We start from the raw sequence: 19,975 nt of genomic DNA, 5'->3' as shown, positions 1-19,975 counted from the left end.
GGCTCTTTGCACTGAAGGGCCCTTCTCCTCTCCTCATGTTTTACTGAAGTAGCTTCCAAGTGTGATAGGTTACACACCTCATCTCTCCTTCCACGTTTGTAGTGGAAAAAGACTGAAAACAGCACAAGCATGTGGGATCTCATTGCTCAGTGAAGACTGGTGCTGAGCTGGTATTTGTCATCGTAAGGTGACAGGTGTGCTGAGAGTGAAAGGATATTCTGAACATAGCTAATGGCCAAGTCCCAGAAAAAGAACTGCTGCTTGGGTGTACAAATCTAAATCAGTAAATGCACAGCTGAATACAAGCACAACATGAAATCCAGTTAAATCGCTCGGAGTTTGGCCAGCGTCCTGGTTTCAGCTAGGATAGAGTTAATTGTCTTCCTAGAAGCTGGTATGGTGCTATGTTTTGAGTTCAGTATGTGAAGAATGTTAATAACACTGATGTTTTCAGTTGTTGCTAAGTAGTGTTTAAAGTCAAGGATTTTTCAGCTTTTCAAGCCCAGCCAGCAAGAAAGCTGGAGGGGCACAAGAAGTTGGCACAGGACACAGCCAGGGCACCTGACCCAAACTGGCCAACGGTGTATTCCATACCATGTGACGTCCCATTTAGTATAGGAACTGGGGGGACTGGGGGCGGGGGATCGCCGCTGGGGAACTAACTGGGTGTCAATCAGCGGGTGGTGAGCAATTGCACGGGCCATCATTTGTACATTCCAATCCTTTTATTATTACTGTTGTCATTTTATTAGTGTTATCATTATCATTATCAGTTTCTTCTTTTCTGTTCTATTAAACCATCCTTATCTCAACCCACGAGTTTTACTTCTTTTCCTGATTTTCTCCCCCATCGCACTGGGGGGGAGGGGAGGGAGGAGTGAGTGGGTGGCTGTGTGGTGCTTAGTTGCTGGCTGGGGTTAAACCACAACAGCCAGCCATAGTGCTCACTGGTATAGCAAGTTAGGTAATTAGAAATCAGTTGTACCATAGCATACCCTGTGATTTGCACAGGCCCTTGTCCAGCAGTAGCACAGGAAAGATACTGCTATTATTTCTACTACGTATTTTGTCAAAAGAGTGAGGTAAACTTACTACTGTGCATGGAGATAAACTTATTACTGTACATGATAATGAAACAAGACCTTAGCGTCTCTATTAGGTATCATACGATACTGGCAGTTCCAGCTGCCAGCCAAGCAGTTGTACAGATAAATAGTTTGGTTTTATTGCTGAAGGATGAGAAATTAACTTAGTCTAAGAGAGAGGATTAGGAACCACTCTGTTATACACACCAATGGCACATAGCTGTGCTGTGTCATAGAGTATTCAGTGTACAAATAGAAGCAGCCTGGTATTTCTCTTACAACATCAGCTCTGCTTTGGTGACTAGCAGTAGGTGTAGAGACCAGGTTTTAAGCAGTTTATGACTCCTTGAGCACAGTTCCTGGCTGCCCATGCTGAAGGAGGGAAAGGCTCCCAGAAGAGGCAGCTGCAGGACATATCTGCAGATAAACTGCTTTTTCTTGGTGTTGCAGAAGCAGATCAAAATGAATGCCCTCAATCGGCAAATATATTTCATTTAGGGAGTTAGATAAATCATCTTTGTTACTTGCCCATGAGTATAATGAGTAGATGTTGTGTTCACAAAGCAGTGAGTTCTATGCAAATGCAAACAAGAGAATGACTTGCCTGGAAACACTCTTTGTAATGAATAATATAGGGGCCTGAATCCATTTCCACTGTGGAACTGAGTGAATACTCTAAAGAGGAGCTCTAGGACTTTGCTTTAGTGAGCTTTCCTGTCTGCCAACCTTCAACAAAGACCAAAACATGGTTTATTACAGGACCTCACAGTTAGTGGTCTATTTAAAGTGTGTAGTCACAGACTATTCTTTTTTTTTTTTTTTTTTTTTGTCTGTTTTAAGAGAATTTGCGGTGATTTCTTTTTTTTCTCATAATTTTAGCCTCTTAACAGCAAGTGTCTGTCATGTGTGGTAACTCTAAGGAGTGCTATGAAATTTTGGACTGTTGTATGCTTTATGTGGTTTGTGTATACCTTCGTCCCAGGAATGCTCCATGTTTAATATCCCATGTTTCATTTCAGACAACATATTTATTTCCTTTATTACAAGCATGGAACTAAGAACATAAAAATATTATTTAAATGACAAATACAAATGAATGTACCCATATTTTAGCAACAATACTCTATATGTTATCAAGTTACTATTTCATGTGATAGTTGTGTTTATTCTCTGTGTTTATAGTTGTTTTATTCTCTTGTACTTCATCTTATACTTCTAATAATAAAGCCTTATTACACTGAAAGGGAGATGGGGAGACCCCTTCTATAAATGCCTGTGTTTAGATACCCATGCTCCTCCTCCTGCCACACACCTTCAGGCCCTCATCTGCAGTAATCCTCAGTGCCCTCCTTTGTCACCTTCCTATTTTCCCAGCAACGTGGGTTAGGTTTGCAGTGGAAAACAAAAAAATATATAATGAATCTAAACCAATTGGGAAGGGACTGATAATCATTGTGGCACTCAAGTCTTGAGAAAGAGAAGGCATTGGTCATGAATTGGGGTGAATATGAACTCTGTCAAGTTGCCCTATCTGTGTCCCTTGAAGGGACAAGGATATCATCCATCCAATGATCATAACAGAGTTATGCTTTGTATGCTTGCCAAGACAAGAATTCTGAGGTTTAGTTTTTCAGACTTACATGCAGATTTTTGGAAGGGAAGGAGCTCTGTTTTGCAGTTTTTTTGTTACATGGGTAACAAGTACTAGCTACAGATGTCTAGATTACACTCTGAATTAGTCTGTCTAATTACACTATGGAGAATGTATTCGTTATTGTATCTCAAGCCTGATCATGACCCTGGGAGCTCTAAAGTTACAGAAATCTTCATGAAAACCCTGTGATTTGTCAATGGTGTGCCGCCTTCTGCTGATTTTCTTGTGATTAAGCATGGTGGGTAGGGCTATGCAGGTGATTTTGAAAAGGAGCTTCCAAATCAGCCCATACCTTGGCCAAAATCAGGGCAACTCTGTGGTTCAGCCAGGTTTTGCCCAAAAGAGTGCAAGCTTGGTGGGAAGGGGGAGTAGATGCCACATGACATGAGCCTGGGGCTTGCTGTGCCAGACTGCAGGAACAGGGACATTTCTGCCTGGTGGTGATGGGGAAGCCCCAGCTGCCCCAGGGCAGAAGCAAGGTCCTGATGTTATGTTACAAGAAGCCATTTTGGTGCTTCACAAGTTACAAGAGTCTTTTTATTTAAATGTGAAACTCCAAAAGCCAAACAGAAAAAAAAAAGGATTGTATAAGGAGAAGGGCAGGACAGCAAGGTACTGACTGGACACAATCCATGAAAGAAGTAGGTCACATCTTGGACCCAGTAATAACTTCTAGAGAGAGGTCTGATAACCTGGGATGAGTGAATGGCCACGGGAATGTGGAAGCTACATAAGGATTCCCAAGTAGGTTTCTTACATAGATTTCAGTGAGCAGCTTCTCTTTTCTTTGGCTCTCTTCCCTTCTGTGTAAAACTGAGCAACCCTTTGATTTTCCAGCAGGGTTATAAGAGAAGATTCAGCTAGCACTTCCACACCTGGTTAATGACACAGTTGTTGTTCTTCTGGCTTTAATTTTGGACAGAGAATAACCTTGCAAGCATGGCCCTGAAATGAAGCTGTGGGATTTCAGATAGCCACAGGCAACCCATCTGGGGCAGTGCCTGTGCATGCAGACTTCAGGTCTCCTTATTTCTCCTCCCAGTGCATATTGGTTTTACCTGCTTAGCACCTATGTGTTACACTAAATGTTTGCTCCTGCCAGACACTTTAGGGTCATGTTGCTGCAAAACTGACTTTGCTCTTGTAATTCCTAAGTCAATAGAAAGGGCACAAATGAACGAGGGTTTATGCACTATAGCAATTCAGGTGATTGTGGCTACCATCAGCAAACATAAACACACAGTTTTGTCAGGGAAAGCTGCCCAGACTGGGTATTCATCTGTTTGCCTTGAACACCACAAACATATTCCAGCATGATTCAAGGCATGCACAATTACATTTTTGTAACTGCTGCTGAGAGAAACATAACCTGAGGGCTAAATCCATCTTTTTCATAACTCCCTGCTGTTAGCTAAGCACAGGCAAAGCATTCAGTAGGAGACTCAGACTGACTTCTTGTCCTAAAACACTTCCTTTTGGCCACATGGTTTGAAGGTGTCCAAAGGACCATTCTTTAGTCTGAGCTCAGATCTACCCATTGGGCACATGGGCAGCTGTGGCAGAGCCTCCCAGATAGCTTTCTCTACCAGGAATCTGATTTTTTTGGCCACAAAGTGCTCCCCAAACTGAAACCATTCATGGCAAGTGAGGGTGATGAGGAGGCTGGCTTCAAAACCACACTACTCTGAACCCAAACACTAATGTACAGCAAACCTTTCTAGGCATTCTTATCCTAGTGTTAAAGTCTATAGTTCCTTTGTCCCCTGCCCCAAATAGATGCTCCAAGAGAAAAAATCTTTTTTCCTGCCCGTTGTCAGTATGTTCTCTAAGTTCAGGATCCTTTTTCCACTCACTTTAAAGCTTTAAGGATGGTCAAATTCACCCCAAATTGCAGAGACTTATATTTTCCTGGTGGTTAAGCATCTTTAAAGGCTCAGATCCAGTCAGTAGGACAGCCAGACACAAGGATATAGGTGGAAATTAGATAATTAGAACTTGGCCTTCACAGTCTAAACAGATTCTTACTGAAATACCATGTGTGCAAGAATATCCCACAGCATATTCAGAAATGAATCAATGACCTCTGATTTCCCTTTGTACAATTTGCTACTGTTTTAGCCTTTTGTCTTTTAATGGCACCGATTCCCTAAATTATGTCCTCCAATAATCTGCACCTGAGGAAAACCTTTGCGAAACCAGAGGCAGAAAGGTTTGCAGGGTGGCAGGTTAAGCTCTGGGGATGAGAGTTGAGGGGACTGCAAGGGGCAGGAAGATGGTGGGGCCCATTCTTGTTTCATGTGCAGATCATTTTGAATGTAACAGTGTGAATGTACATTTCTTCAGCCAAGTGCTTGAGGAATGGCCATGCTTTGTGTGAACTTTGTTATGGCAGTACGTTTCTATGTTCATAATGAGCACAGATGTATTCATTAGGACTGAGCAAAAGATTTCTGAAGTAGTGTTACTTAAATATGTGTTTCAGTTTTGGCACGAGCTTGAAGGCTTTGCTGAATCAGCACCTTTTTCTTTAATTAAAGCCTGTCCTCTAGCTCATGATGTACGCAGGCTGCACTGTGATCTTGGAAATGAGGGAAGAGTTTATCACTCTTAGAAATGAAAAAGACTTCTTTAAAAACAGCTGTTCTCCTTCCATATTCTATTCTTGTTAAAATGCATGTCCAGGTGATGTTTCTGTACATCTTTGTAAACAAACACTTGTTAACTTGCAGAATTTTGCTCCAGAACATACTTGTAGCAGTTTGGTCTCTTCCTGAGATCAGTGTAACCTTTACTTGCTTCTTTAAACAAATTTCTTTTGCACTGAGTGCCTGGTTTGTTCACAATAATCCTGTGTGCAGTAGTATGAAGTGATAAATACACTTTTCAACTCCTTGGAAAAATGTAATAATCTAAGCTAAATTACACCATGATTTAAAGAAAAGAATTCATATATATGTTGTATAAATCACTTCCTCTATAATCTTGGGTGAAAATCAAAAGCAGTGCTTATAAAAGTAATGGTGATAGTCTGAAACATAACTAGAGGTAAATATGTGTATATATTTCTATTATATACATACACACATCTGAAAAATATTTTCCAGTGCTTTTTGTAAGCTATATATTTTTCATCTTTATTACCAAGTTCTGTATAATAATGACATTTACCGTATGTCTGTAAGCTATTTTTTTAAAAAACTTTCATTTTTAGACATTGATTTTTAATCTTGACCGGTGTAACCTTCTCAGTCTAGAGTAAAACTGCTTTTACCAGTTCCTATAATAGTTGCTGACAATTTAGGGGACTCAGTCCTTCAGGACATAGTTTCTAGTACTCTATCAATGTTTTTCTGTATGTTTTCTCTTCGGTGATTTCGAATCACCAGCAACATGGTAAACAGAGTGCTCAGTTTATTTAATTTAATTTACACTATCAATAGAATTAACAAAGCATGTTTCATTTTCAAAACTACATGCTTCTCCTTGCATATATTTTTCTCTTTAGAACACCTTTATGCAAACTATTACTTAGAAAACTGTGAGCTGCGCAACCACACAATTAAAATCGAGCATCTGAGGAGCTGAGCTGTGGGAGCTAACCTGGAGCAGATGCTGGGGCAGCTGTGAGCGCCGGGTGGCAGCTGTGACCCTGGGGGGGCAGCTGTGACCCTCCCCTGCCAGCCCAAGGACCCCGATGCGCAGGGTGCTGGGGAGCAGCGGGCAGTCCCTGTGGGCTGTGGCGGTGGCACGCGTATGATGTGCTCTGCCATGTAAGCTCGTAACTCCATCCTCTCGCAAGAAGCAGATTTCTTTGTCAGCCTGTGCTAGTCTTCTGTATCCTCAGCAACTGCTCCAAAAGTAACCACCACCCTCATCAGTCCAAGGTCAAAGAGATGCCCCGCAGTCACTTATATCAAAAGCCTGTGTTACCCACCCCATACCTAGTCTTTAAGAGCTCATGTTGGCTCTTTATCTGATGGTTTAAAACCTGTGTTGCTCAGTTATGTGGAGGCTGTATTGCCCTCAGTTCTACAAGCAGCATTTGTTCGTAATATGCACAAAAGGCATTTCCATGCAGCTGCTGAGATCCCCTACTCCTTTAGCCCCTGAACTCCTGCAGAGCCCCGCAGAGGCTGCACAGACACACATGTACCCGTGGGCAAGGCACTTCTACGGTGCACACAAACATACACACACACAGACACATGCATCTATGTCTACTCACTTATTGAAAGGTAGCAAGACACAGTGCTTACAGATAATAAAAACACGTGAAGCATATGATGCATGAGGAAAAACCCCAACAGACACTCCCCCTGCCCCCCCAAACTGATTTGATTAATTAATGCAGGCAGACCATGAAAAACTCTGATTCAGAACACAGAACCTACATCTCAAACGTTTAGGTTCTGTCTACAAAGTATGCGTACAGGATGCACTCAGTAATGTCACTGAGACAGCTGCCATTAAGAGTGCTCACCCTGCCAAGATCCCTGCCTGTGTCTGTAGCCCTCAGAGAAGTGCTCTTTCCTGTTCTAGCCAGGCACATTGTGCAGCTCACCTGCATTTCTTGCCAGCGTCGTGTCTCAGTACCCACAATGGCTGTACTAGGTTTTAGTACTCTGCTTTGGGCACGGTTCTGGCATGTCTGAAGGTTCAGTGTTCAAACTTCATAAGCTGTCCAAAGAGTATGTTGGCTATCAATGCTTAAATACTGGCCTTGCAGCTTCCTTTTCTGTTATCAGGTTTTTGGCAATTAGCTGCAAGAGACATGAAGTTATGAGCAAGTGCAGGGAAGACCAGGTATGTGCATCCAGGTAATGACAAGTTCTTTCTCCATATGTAAGCTCCCATGCTTGTCTTTTTTCTTCCTTTCAGGTACCAAACCCTTAGAAAGATTCAGTATCAGTTTTCTCAAGGCTTTTGGGGTGACCTGTCTGTCACCCAAGAACACACTAGATAGGTTGCTCACCTGAAAGGGTAAGGGGAAGAGGTGGGTTTTAAGCTCTCTCTAGAAAGTATTTGATTATACACAGCTCCTGCCCCACTCTGGTAGCTAAAGCACTCCCATACCAGTGCTGAGAGACAAGGTTCTTGCAGGCAGAGAAGCAAGCAGGACTTTTCAGAACAATCTACCAGGGACGCTGTACTTCATGTGTCTCAGCAACACATTACATGAGGAGGCATCATATCCTCATTTCCTAATCCAGTCTCATCATCACAATCTTACGATCCATTTGAAAAACAGCTGTTAAAAAAACATTAGTTGGCCAAGAAACAAATGACCATTTTTTTCTTTGTGATATGAAACAACTGGAAAGACAGGTAGGGATTAGCTTTCTCCTTGTTTTTCTATCTTTTCTGACTTGCCTTGTCTGCCCTTCCAAATTCCTCTGGTCAACAGCAGGGGGACTATGACATTACAAAACCAAATGGAAATGTGCCTTGAAAAGCAAGAAGGATGTTTAGTAAAAACACTGAGACAATTACTTTAGCTTGACCACGTGGGATCCTTTTTTCTGTGTATCTGTTTCTGTGTCCGGCTGGTTCCACAGTAACTGAAGGTACTGGCAAACTTCAGCCAAGCTGAACTGAGACTTTGTGGTTCCTACAGGTTTTGTGGAAAATACCAGCTGGCTAGAGGAGAAAACACCCTGTTAATGGGAAGGTAGATAATTCATCCCTTGGCTGGGCTGTGGGGCCAGTGGCTGGTCAGCCCATGGGTAACTGCACAGCATTACTCAGCTGGTAACCTAAATGTAGCATGGGGACATGCATTATGAGGAGCTATAGATGGCATAAAAGAATGCTGGGGAGGTGGTATTGGGAGCTCTTTAGAGCTGTGGGAGGATACGGTGAGGTGCAAGATACAATAATCCCATGTTAGCCAGGCTCCTGGCAGAGATGGAGAGAAAGGACCACCACTAAGCACTCACCACTTACTGGATTTCTTCTGTGACACTCCTATTCTGGCTCCTATTCCTCCAAAGAAACAACAAGTGAAGAGGGAAAACTGAGTGACCAAGCTGTTTTCACTAGTCAAAAGTCAAGTCTTTTTGTGTTGGGAGTGACTTTTCAGGCCTTCTTCTCAAATAGAGGGAAAGCAGTACTCATTGCTTCATTTATTTTTGCAGGTGACCTGTAAACACACGCTCCATGCTGTTTTAACAGAATGCCAAAGCTGCCAGTCAGAAAACTTCATTAACAGCATTTCACTGTTGAAGATTAACTTCCTTTAAGACAAGTTGTGAAGCAATGTTTCACCTGAGAAAAGAAGGAGCACAGAGTAGCTATGTTTGTTTATGTATCTGAAGACAGAGGAACTTGCCCATGTATTACAAAGGACTGAATAATTTCCTTAGTGACTCAATGATTAAACTTTTCTTGCAGCTAAAATTACAATTGTATTACACACTGAGCACAGTGTGTGTGAAAAAGCAATCTTGCCTCTGAGTATAAACACGTGGGTGTAACTTGGCAGTTTCTGTGATTGGGCTGACTGATTTCTGCACAGCCATCAATTGAATTGAATGCTGGAGAAGAGTTTAAGGAGGCTGGAAATACAGAAATAGGTAAGGAACCGTCTCCATCCCACCTGCCTCCAGCATGTTCTGCTCTTGTCGTGGGATATCATGGTCACTCCACAGGCAGTGTCAGTCCAAGCAGGTGCCTTCAGACAATTTTATCACTGGCTTGTCATGATATAAAAAGCTGCTGGTGTATCTTGCCAGAAAGCGAACATCAGAGAGGATAAAAATAGGATGTCCTTCTATTTTGGATCACATAAAAACTGAAAGATACCCAGCAAAGACACTATAAATGTCACCAAACTTTAGCTGTCTGAAAGTTAGCTACTCTGAGATAGTTGGCTAGCCCTCCTCAGCAAATAGGTGTTTTCTCCAGGGGCTGAAGATACTGGTTTGCCCAGGCACAGTCTTTGGATGAGACGAGACAAGTAACATTGTGGAGAACTTCTCCCTCTTCTTTCAGTACAGGGATCTTCCTTAACTCGTGTAGAGTAGATATGTAGATAGACAGAAAGCTAAAGTTAAGTCAGATGAATCTCACCCAAATGTCTAGCATTCCATCCCACTTCAATTTTAAATTTTGTTAGGGATCTAGAGTGTGATGTTGTTCACCACGATTAGTTTTATAGATTGGTGAAACAGCATATCTGAGCCTCTATTTTGATTTCCTGGTGGGAACCAAGACAGTGGGGTTCTTACAGCAATAGCAGCAAAATAATGGTACTCTCGCTGTTTACACCAAATCAGGTAGGTAAGGTTCAGATTGGGATCATTGCATTGTTGTAACTATCTGGGACTGTAAAAGCACACAGCAAAAAGAAGCTTTTTATTCAAACATGCAACAGGTGTGCCAAACAGCCAGGTATGTGAGAACTAGGGAGCAGGAGGACAAGGCAATACTAATAAGATCATATTCACAGATATATTTAGCCATGCAGGCAGTGTGTTCTGCGCCTGTTTCCAGAATTAAATGTAAAGGAAATACTTGGAGAGAATACGGCTGTGACTTTATAGATTTTGTCTGATTTTGTGAGGAGCTTGCTCCATGTGTGATGGCAGCGTGTAGTAAATCTCAGATATATGTGTACTTGAAGCACATGCTTTGTGTTAGTGGAGGAAAGGTTGTGATTCATGACATGGTAATTGAATCTATTTCTTGAGTAGGACAGGGCTGCTTTATGAAGGATGTCATTCATAGATTCACAAAAAATGGCCACTGATGAAATGCTTATTGTTATGCTAAAAAGACAGATCAGAGTTGGATAATGTATTTAGGCGCTGGGGCTGGAGGGTGATTTTGGTGGCAAAATACTGATATGATGTGAAAGGGACAAGGCTATAATACTCAAAGAAGAGCAGGAGAGGATGCAAGACAGAGGACAGAAAAAAACAACTGATAATGAAAAGCCTGGCTCTTGATGTTTGGAGAGAAAAGAAGCAAAATAAAAACATTGTATGTTGGAAGGATATTAATATATTAACCTGAAGTCTTTCACACCTCAGAAATACAGAACACCTTCAACAGATGAAGCAGAAAATAGTTGACATCAACTTAAAACCATTTATTGCCAAAATATCTGAAAACCCATCTGGAGTATTACTACTAAATTATGTTGGACATTTTGCACTTAATCGGGAGAAAAAATGCGGTTTTATTCTAGCCTTTGGAGATACAACTAGAACTGGCATGCTGATTTATTGAAATAGTAGACATATATGAAAACTAGTCCTGTTGCCTCTTCTGTAGAGCAATGTAAATAGGAACGACCTCTGAGCAATCTACAATGATTTTTATTCTCATTTGGTGTGTGTAAGAAAGTTTAATGATATTAACAGTTAAACCAGCTGTTACTCTTTATTTCACGGATAACTTTTTTAGCAGTAGGTTCAAACTCCCACTGTTTCAATCCATGGAAGAAGTAGAATAATCCTGGAAATAAAAAAGTAAAGCATTATGTTATGGATGCAAGAAATAGCTTCATTCTGACAAAGCAGGGAACATCATCTTCGTACACACAGGAGAGCACCTCTTCAGTTCTGTCTTTTGCAGGATACAGCAATAATGACATTCATCTTAACTCCAGAACTTATGTTATTTACAAGTAAACTGATTTTACTTAAAAGCTCATTTCATTTACCTTTCTGTTGGAAAACAGCATCAACCTTCTGGCTAATTCCTGGAAAGTCATCAACTGTCTGTCTAGGATAACCCTTCTCCATGGACTGGCTGTTTTCATCAAACCTAAATCATATGAAGGGAAACATGCAATTTTACAGAGTTTAGATATCAATTTTGCAAAGAATTAAGCAGCTGCTGAAAGGTGTCCACTGTCTGTAGTTTGACTAATTTCACTGGGGTTACAGAGAGTAAAGTTATCTACTCGCACAAATGTCTGTAGGATCTGGCCATTGCGTTTTCCATGACGTGGCTACCTGTTTGCTGATAAAGTGTTGTGGTTTAACCCCAGCCAGCAACTAAGCACAATGCAGTATTGGGAAAAAAAAGGTAAAACTCATGGGTTGAGATAAAAACAGTTTAACAGAACAGAAAGGCAGAAACTAATAATGATAATAATAATAAAATGACAATAATAGTAATAAAAGGATTGGAAGATACAAAACAAGTGATGCACAATGCAATTGCTCACCACTCACTGACTGACGCCCGCTAAGTTCCCGAGCAGCGATTCCCCCCAGCCCGGCCAACTCCCCCAGTTTATATACTGGGCATGATGTCACATGGTATGGAATACTCCATTGGCCAGTTTGGGTCAGCTGTCCTGGCTGCGTCCCCTCCCAACTTCTTATGCCCCTCCAGCCTTCTTGCTGGTTAGGCATGAGAAGCTGAAAAATCCTTGATTTACTTAGTCTAAATACCACTTAGCAACAACTGAAAACACCAGTGTGTTATCAACATTATTCTCTTACTGAACCCAAAACACTACACTATACCAGCTACTGGAAAGATAATTAACTCTATCCCAGCCAAAACCAGGACGTAAAGGCAGACATCTCCAAAGAAGCATCTGGAGTGAAACAAATTGAAGGAAGACCTGTGTTTTTGACAGCAGGGTTGGGATTTACCTCTTCTAACGATAGCAGTGTGACAGAGAGTGCGTGGAAACTGGCCAGGTTGATTCCCACTATAGCGACTGCACATATTTATTGCATGAATTTTAAACTCCTCTTAGACTTTTATATGATATTGTACATAATCCTCTACTAGCTGACAGACTTAGATGGAGGAAAGGAAGCTGACATTTCTAGTACAATCAAGTTGTTCCTAACTGAGCCAGGACAATTTTTATGAGATGGGGCTGAATTTGGGGGCTGAAAGGAGGACCTAAAAGGTTCCTCAAGATTTGAGGAACCCTCTCAGGAAAAAAAACCAAGCAAACAAACAAGTCTTTGTTTTACTTCTCCTTGGATACAAGAAATAATTTTCACAGGGACATGAGACTGAGAGAATGAGTTACTAGGTAAGAAATCCTGTGGTTTTCTTGAATGCTTTTGTCTTGTGACCAAGGCAGTAAAATAGCAATACAAGATATTGTAAATACTCTTTCCAAAACTATCAAAAAGGAAATGACATACAGCTCAAAATCCGGCTGATACTGTTTGTCTCATTGAGGAACTCCACAATTAACCACAATAAAGACTGTTTGACCCATGCATGCTCCTGGTTGCCTGCAGAAGGCCTTTGCAGCAGTTGTCCTTGCAAACAGGAGGAATCTATGAGCTTCCCAAAGCTGGTTTTTTGCTTCCATTTGCCTGGTATTTGGGTATCAGGACTCATTCATGACAGCTTGGGAATAGGATTTAGAAGCAGCATGTGCAAATCCAATACTAACCAGCCAAAGAAAGAAAAATGAACTATCATTTCTATCTCTCTAAAAAAGATAAAATAACCCAGGACTTTTCAGAAATCAGAGAAATCCTGCACAAGCCATCCCAGCCAGCCTTCTACTGAAGTAGGTTAGCTTTCAGATCTTTATTTTCTAGAAATAATTTTGTCTATCGTATTTGTAAAACTTCTCTACATGCTGGAATTTTTTCAGCTTCAAGGTGTAATGCATCAAAATGGGTCCATATCTTGAATGCCCATTTCAGGGCACCCTTAAGCTCTCAAAAGTCAAAGCTATATTCTTCTCCTCCTGAAAGAGTCAAAGAAATGTTTCTAAGAAAAGTAGGATTACTATAGTCACCTGGTTACATATAGTTACCTAAAGGTCTACTTTCTCTTTTATCACATGGACAATTTTAATTGTATACAGATTATATTGGAGTCAATCATAATAAAACATTAGTCAATTTTTCTTACCTCCAGTACTTGTCACCTGTGAAAAAGACTGTCTTCCCTGTCTGTTTATCACAAACAGCTGCATCAATTTTCTTGACACCTTTAGGGAAGCCCAGTGTGTTGATATTCTTTGGATAACCAAGCAACACCTGATATCCGCTGATAACCCAGAATTTATTGCCTGTTAAAAAATCCCCAAAATACCTAGTTTCACCAATGATTTTCAGACAGTAAAAGAAAAAATGCATTCCCTTACTGTAGGTTGTAGGAAAACTAGATTAAATGTGTAAGTTTTTTATTTATTTATTTGAAAAGTCAATTTTATGCACATATAGCTACCCTTCCTTCCTCCCATCTTCCCACAGAATTAAAGTTAAGAAAAATTTATGGAAGATCTCATACTTCACCTTTGAAAAATAGGATCTGGTCTTTCGTGTTCTCGTACACAGCTTCAATACCAGCTGGCAGAGTTGGCCAGAAGGTAGAAATCAATTCACGTTCAACTTCTGAATTATCAGGATAGACTCGCCATAAGTGCCTGATTTAAATATGAAACAGTTTTTGTAGTAAATAGTAAACCACAGACATTTCTATATATGCACAAGAATGTGAACAATGTGGTGACTTACAAGCTCTTTCTCGACAGTGGAGCTTTTCAGACTCTGCAAAAATAGTAATATAACTTGTATCTGCTAAAAGTTTTATTTCCATGAACTGAAATCTATCCATTTGTCTCATTATCATAATTATGTGAACCACCAAAGTATTCAGTCTTTGTAGAAATCAGGAAAAAATAAACCTCACAGAGACAAATGTCATATCAATATTTACCTGCCCTTTAGAAAAATTACTTCTCGTCGGAGTGTAGTTATAGCATCAAAAGACATCTGGGAGCCACAGGTTTCAGGTGAGGTAGGGATGGCTGGCCTTTTATCTGGGGCACTTGGTGGAGATCCTAGGGGAGACATTTTAGAAAGAATACACCAAATTTGTAGAAACATTAAGGTTTTCACATATAAATGTATTTTTGATATTATGAGAATACAATTATTTTTATGGCTAAAGTTTGTGAAAGAGATTATTTCTCTCCTGCTTACTTCTTTTTTTAAGCCATGGATTTTACTCACCGTAAATGGACTGAATGCCACTTATATCATCTGGAGAGAGGGGAAATTCGCTGGGGCTGATGTAGGCATAATTGGGGAACATCAAAGCCCTCTGGTCATTAGAATGGGAGAGACCCAGGGCATGGCCAAACTCATGAGCAGCAACGAGGAACAAGTTGAACCCTTAAAAAATGGATGGACAGAAGAGATCAGTCTAATTTTGGTCTGCAGATGGCTGATATAAACACAACAGGGCTATTGCTCAGTGCTAGTTTTCATACAATATGTTGAAATTCACTAGGGTATGCATATACATAAACATTTTTTTTTAATAGGATAAAGTGGTGTTCTTCCCCCACTAGAAGGGAGTGGCTTTTGGCCCTCTTTCCTGCTGTTCTTTCTGTTAGCTACTGAAAGTATGTGTGCAGCATGAGTAGCTGTCTGGGGGTGAGTGTGGGTGCAGCTCTGAGGAATGTCCTGGCAGGGTTTCCTGGCTGAGCTAGAACAGATTAGATAGTGAGTCAGGTCAAACTAACAGCTCTCCAGGGCAAGGACAGGACAATGCACTCCATGCTCACTCGAGGTACCAAAGTGTCACTCTGTGTGTCACTCCCCCTCCTACAAAACTAAGAAAGAAAAGTGAGATCAGGAATAGACAAGGAAAAATAGAATGTTAGCAGAATGATTTACCTTTTTATCATTAGGACTTTAAAGCATATGGTTTCTTTATAGCCTTGTCAAATAAAATATCTTTTTAAAATATTATGCTTATGCATGCTTATTCCCAGTGAAATATATTAACACAGTAAATAGATGAAAATGGAATTTCCTTCGACGTGCATCCCTCCAAGTAACGCTCTTTTCTGAATTAGGGAAGAATGATCATCTGCCCTGCAGACCAAGAGCCAGCAATATCAAAAGACTTAATGAAGATCACAAGTCTGTGTCAGTGCAGAGGACTGGTCATTGATTGCCCAAGAAAGGCTGGCTGAAGCCAAGATATCCACTTCTCAAAAAAACAAACAAAGCCTCAATTTTTCCACCCATATTTCCAGTCCTCCCTTCTCACAAGTCCTCCAAGCTCCGCAATGAGTTCTGCAATGCCTGGCGACTGGAGCTGTGCTGTTGAGGAATGGCAGCAAGGAATGGGTTGACCCATTCAGTCCCAGTGTGGGGAAAACATTGCAACTTATCAGTGTGACATGCCCACCTCTCGTCCTTTTTTTTCCCAGCACAATAAAGCAGCACCTCTCCTCCTCGTGCAGTGTTCTTATAGCACCTTCCTGTTTGTTAGCTCCTTGCCTTTTCTACAGCTTGACCTCAGTTCTCCTGCTACAGTTATCCTCTGCAGTTTTCCATCCCAAAAACTGGATGAGAAAAGGATCTAAAGTACTAAAGAGTAATGTGCCCATGTACTGACAGATCTGTCAGAGGCAGCATGTGCTGTATAGCCAGCCTGGAGGTTGAGGGGGGGGATTGAGGTGAGAAGATGGGTCCCGGCCAGGTGGTTGAGCACTCGGCATTCCCCTCTCCTCTGGTCCCGTGGCACACATCTGTAGTCAGCTCTACACACTGCATCTCAGCCCGTGGGTGGCTTGAACAGCATGTTCAGACTCCCAGCTGCTGGCAGGCAGCTGAAATTTCTTGGAGAACACTTTCATGTATAATCCCATCCTAGCTTGAATACAGAGTAAAGCTGTAACAGCCTATAGCTGGACCTATCTTGGTATTATTAGTGAAGACTCTTTATTATCACTGGTGGCTGTAATGTTTTTTAGGTGGTGGGGATCTCCTCTGAGGGCTGCTGCAAGGCATGGTGTGCTTCCTCTGCAGTGTGTGGTAGTGCCAGACTTGGTGCCGGCATGTGCACCAGGAGGGGAAAACGTCAGAAAGCTTTTACCACGGGTTGTGAAACTGGTGGGCATGGGCCCTGCCAACTCCCAGGTGAGAGTGGCCCGTGTCTGTAGCATTCATATGTGAAAAGGGTTGTCCTGGTGGTAACTTTACCAGTGCTAAATAAGAGCTAGAGTAGATCAGACTAATTTTATGTCAGCATTATTATAAGTATCCCAGTTGGAGGATGGCTGTAATATGCTCGAACTGCTCTTATGGTTAATGCTGTGTTTCATCTCAGTCCATTCCTTCACTTAGATAAAATCAAAAAGGAATTTACCCATATGCATCACACTTCAGAAACCTTTTTTTTACCTACCAGCTGAGCCTGTGGTCCAATCTTCATCGTCATCAAAGTGCACATCACCACCAAAACCATTGCCAGGTGGAAAGGCATGAGCGAGGATGCCAAGGGGGCCATCAAAATAACGAGGGCAACGTCCATGAGCTAAACAATAAGATGTTGAAACAATATTGAGTTTATGTCACGACTATTGGAAAATCTTTACATTAATCTTACTATTGGTATGCAGTCAGTGTATTACCTTTGGTCCCAAAAGCAATCATTATATCTGCTATTCCCTCATGAATACGAGTGAAAATCAGCGGGGTGACAGTGCTCCACAGTTTAAATGCCTTCTGGATTGCTTTATCCACATCCTCTTTGCCCATATCTGGAGTGTGGTTCACAATTCTACAGTTATGAAGGTTCAAGTAATAATACTTAGTGTTTGCAGAAAGAATTTCTCCAATATTGTTAAGATGATGAACAGAGATGTAAAAGAAGCAATTTGACCTGTAATCCAATAGCTCCCAAGATTCATCTCTGACTGAGTTTGAGGAATGTGATAACTGTCCAACATGTCTTTTTCATAATAATAATTGTGTACACAGTATCAGTTTTTCTCAAAATGGCCCTTAGCCAGGAGGTCATCTCTTGAGCATGAGGAAAGTCATCTCCTCAGGTTTCTGTGACTACTAAACTGTTGGTCTTAGCAAATTTTGAAGATAACAGGGCTTGTACAGGGCGTAATTCATATTTCTGTTTGGCTCACAGAATATTTATCAGGAGTGATACATGACAGGCAAAATACTGTGGTTGACTCAGAAAATGTAAAATACCCAGCTTGACGCTCAGAAATTCCTCTCAGGAATATGCTTAGCTAACAGCTGGGAAAAGAGAAACATTTTTGTATTCCCTACTGGAAAGAATTGCTATAGAACTTCTATTTAAATATAACAAATGTGGATACCCACAAAACCAAAATTTAAACTAAAAAAGTAATTATTGATATACTACCTGTATGTCAGCTTGGTTTTCTTCCATCCTGGCAGAGTAACACCATAGAGACCCACATCGGGAACTCCACACCTGGGTTTCTTCATCATTTCCAATGTCTCAGTATCTGGTTTTCCAGTTACTTTCAAACCAAAAAATTGCTGCATTTTCTGAAGTTTTTCAGCAGTGGATTCAGCATTTATTTTCCATCCAAGTTGATTTGGATCTGGCTCAACAGCATAGAATTTATTTAAATAATCCTAGTGAAAAAAAAAAAGCAAGCACATTTCACATTTTGATCTGTTTCTTAAACAAATACCTTAGGACTGATATTGTTTGTGTACTTTGCTGGCAAAACCATCTGCCTGTGATTTTGGAGCACAATGTTTTCCTGAGGATTGTAGCTAAACAGAAGCAGACAACATTATCCCTGACTTTTATTTACTTGACATTTCCAGTTTGTACTGTTTATCCTACTTTAGTAAAGTTTGGGCAACAGAGTTCTGTGTAATATCATTGTCTCAGACAGCAAACTGCTGTGTAGCTGGAACACGCAGATCATATCTAAAAAGAGAAGGCTCAATAGATCTCAGATATGGACAATGTAGTTACCTGTACAAGCTTTACATCTTCTTCTTTGCTGTCTTTCTCTGGGTGGATGGGAAGAGTGTTAGAAAGAGCTGCACACGTTAAGAGCAAAAGTGAAAGATCCTTCATTCTTACTCCCATCTCTGTCCTGGTAGGAGAGCAGTCTGCTTTCTACTCTGTGCGTATCCAGTTCGTACAGTTATGGGGTGTTTTGTAGACTCAGCTGTAGACTGACTCAGAGTTTATCATGCTCTGCTTACCTCCGCACAGCCTATAACACTGACACGATAAAACATAATTAAACCCATCCGATTTCACAGACATCTGAAGTCAGTTAGTATTTGAATAATCCTAAGCTGCTTGGATACCATTTCAAAACTGGCACTCAATTTTAGTTATTTTACACTGAATTTTAGCAAACCTGAGCAATTTCATGCCAGATGAAACCTTTTAAGTTGTCTGTACCCAGCTGTGTGAAATGAGGCCACCAAATGTACAGGGAGGGACTCCTAATTCTCAGCCTAGAAAATGGGAGTCATGTAGCAGATATGAATCCCATCCAAAAAAATTAAAACTTTGGGAGAAATTACTGTAAGCAGAAAGTTTTCTTTTTAAGTTGATCCATAAAGTGAGACTGGGTGATTTGGAAAATGGATGAAAACCCCAAATCATTCCCCACCTCTTCCCTGCAACTCTTTGAAAAGGTGTTTCCTTTAAATTATACTGGTGGAATCCAAGATATACATAATATACATAAACAAAAAAGATTTTACTCTATAAATCCAGCCTAAAGGAGGTGAATAATCTTATAGCTGTCTGCATTTATCTAATCTATCTATCTATCTATTTTCTATCTATCTATCTACCTACCTACCTATCTGCCATTTCATCACAAAAGGTTTCTTCAGTTTAACCACATTAGCCACAGGGGATATGATTATTTCCTGTCTTAAGTAATTCAGAATAAAGGAAGTTTCAAGAGTCACACAAGCTGTGACAAATTACAGGATTTCACCCTATGCTGGCCAAGTACCTTCCTCTTCCACTGGCAGCAATGGAAGCTGAAGGTGTTCGGCATCTCAGAGGAATTCTGACAGAATGTACTCAAATTTTACAAAACACTTGTAAGAAATATGATCATGTTGGACTGTGGCTTTTTCAGGAAATCCTTGCTTCTGTGTTTTTGGCTTTTTTGATGTCACTCGCAGCCAACTTTTCTCCAGCTGGAGATGTTCATGATGAATTTTCTGCCCAAATTTCACAATGTAGCCTCGTTAGTTAAACTTCTTTGTTAACAGCATTTCTCAGCTACCATAAAAAAAACCCCAAACCAACAAATCCTTCCTTTAATTTGTTTTTAGTATCATTGTATGGTATGGTAAGAGACCCATAAGGCCTGGATCCCATTCAGTTCTGTAACTGAGGTACAAACTGTGACAACGAATTTTCTGAGATGGAGGGCTCGACTGAACTGATGCTGGAAATCATGTGTGTGTTTATCCAGAAGTACAGACTTTTTTTTTGAGATCTGTCTTATGTTTTT

At 40.8% G+C, this 19,975-nt stretch overlaps 1 protein-coding gene across 2 annotated transcripts; it reads right to left on the bottom strand.

The window, feature by feature from the left end:
* Positions 1 to 10,813: 10,813 nt before the first annotated feature.
* On the bottom strand, positions 10,814 to 18,639 carry LOC104314248 (matrix metalloproteinase-27). 2 transcript variants are annotated; one of them, XM_009913628.2, is made up of 10 exons: positions 18,457 to 18,639; positions 17,866 to 18,104; positions 17,111 to 17,259; positions 16,885 to 17,013; positions 14,694 to 14,855; positions 14,398 to 14,521; positions 13,974 to 14,104; positions 13,588 to 13,747; positions 11,405 to 11,508; positions 10,814 to 11,196 (listed from the first exon to the last, which is right to left on the bottom strand). In XM_009913628.2, the coding sequence occupies exons 1-10, from the start codon at positions 18,571 to 18,573 to the stop codon at positions 11,096 to 11,098; spliced, it is 1,416 nt and encodes a 471-aa protein (XP_009911930.1). In that variant the 5' UTR covers positions 18,574 to 18,639; the 3' UTR covers positions 10,814 to 11,095. The 2 variants fall into 2 exon arrangements, with proteins under 2 accessions (XP_009911930.1, XP_069664406.1); XM_069808305.1 differs by lacking the exon at positions 13,588 to 13,747.
* Between the last annotated feature and the right edge of the window lie 1,336 nt (positions 18,640 to 19,975).

Source organism: Haliaeetus albicilla, chromosome 20 (assembly GCF_947461875.1).
Source record: "Haliaeetus albicilla chromosome 20, bHalAlb1.1, whole genome shotgun sequence".
In the NCBI taxonomy this organism is placed as follows: domain Eukaryota; kingdom Metazoa; phylum Chordata; class Aves; order Accipitriformes; family Accipitridae; genus Haliaeetus; species Haliaeetus albicilla.
Note: the sequence above shows the minus strand (reverse complement) of the source record. Positions and strands in the feature narration are given on the sequence as shown.

What these genes read in the sequence shown, in the direction of transcription:
- LOC104314248 (XM_009913628.2), bottom strand. Translation starts at nt 18,573, where the DNA reads ATGGGAGTAAGAATGAAGGATCTTTCACTTTTGCTCTTAACGTGTGCA. An exon ending in TGGCATTCAGTCCATTTACG is followed by an intron (nt 14,522 to 14,693) that starts GTGAGTAAAATC and finishes TGTCTCCCCTAG; the next exon opens with GATCTCCACCAAGTGCCCCA. An exon ending in ACAGGTGACAAGTACTGGAG is followed by an intron (nt 11,509 to 13,587) that starts GTAAGAAAAATT and finishes CATATGATTTAG; the next exon opens with GTTTGATGAAAACAGCCAGT.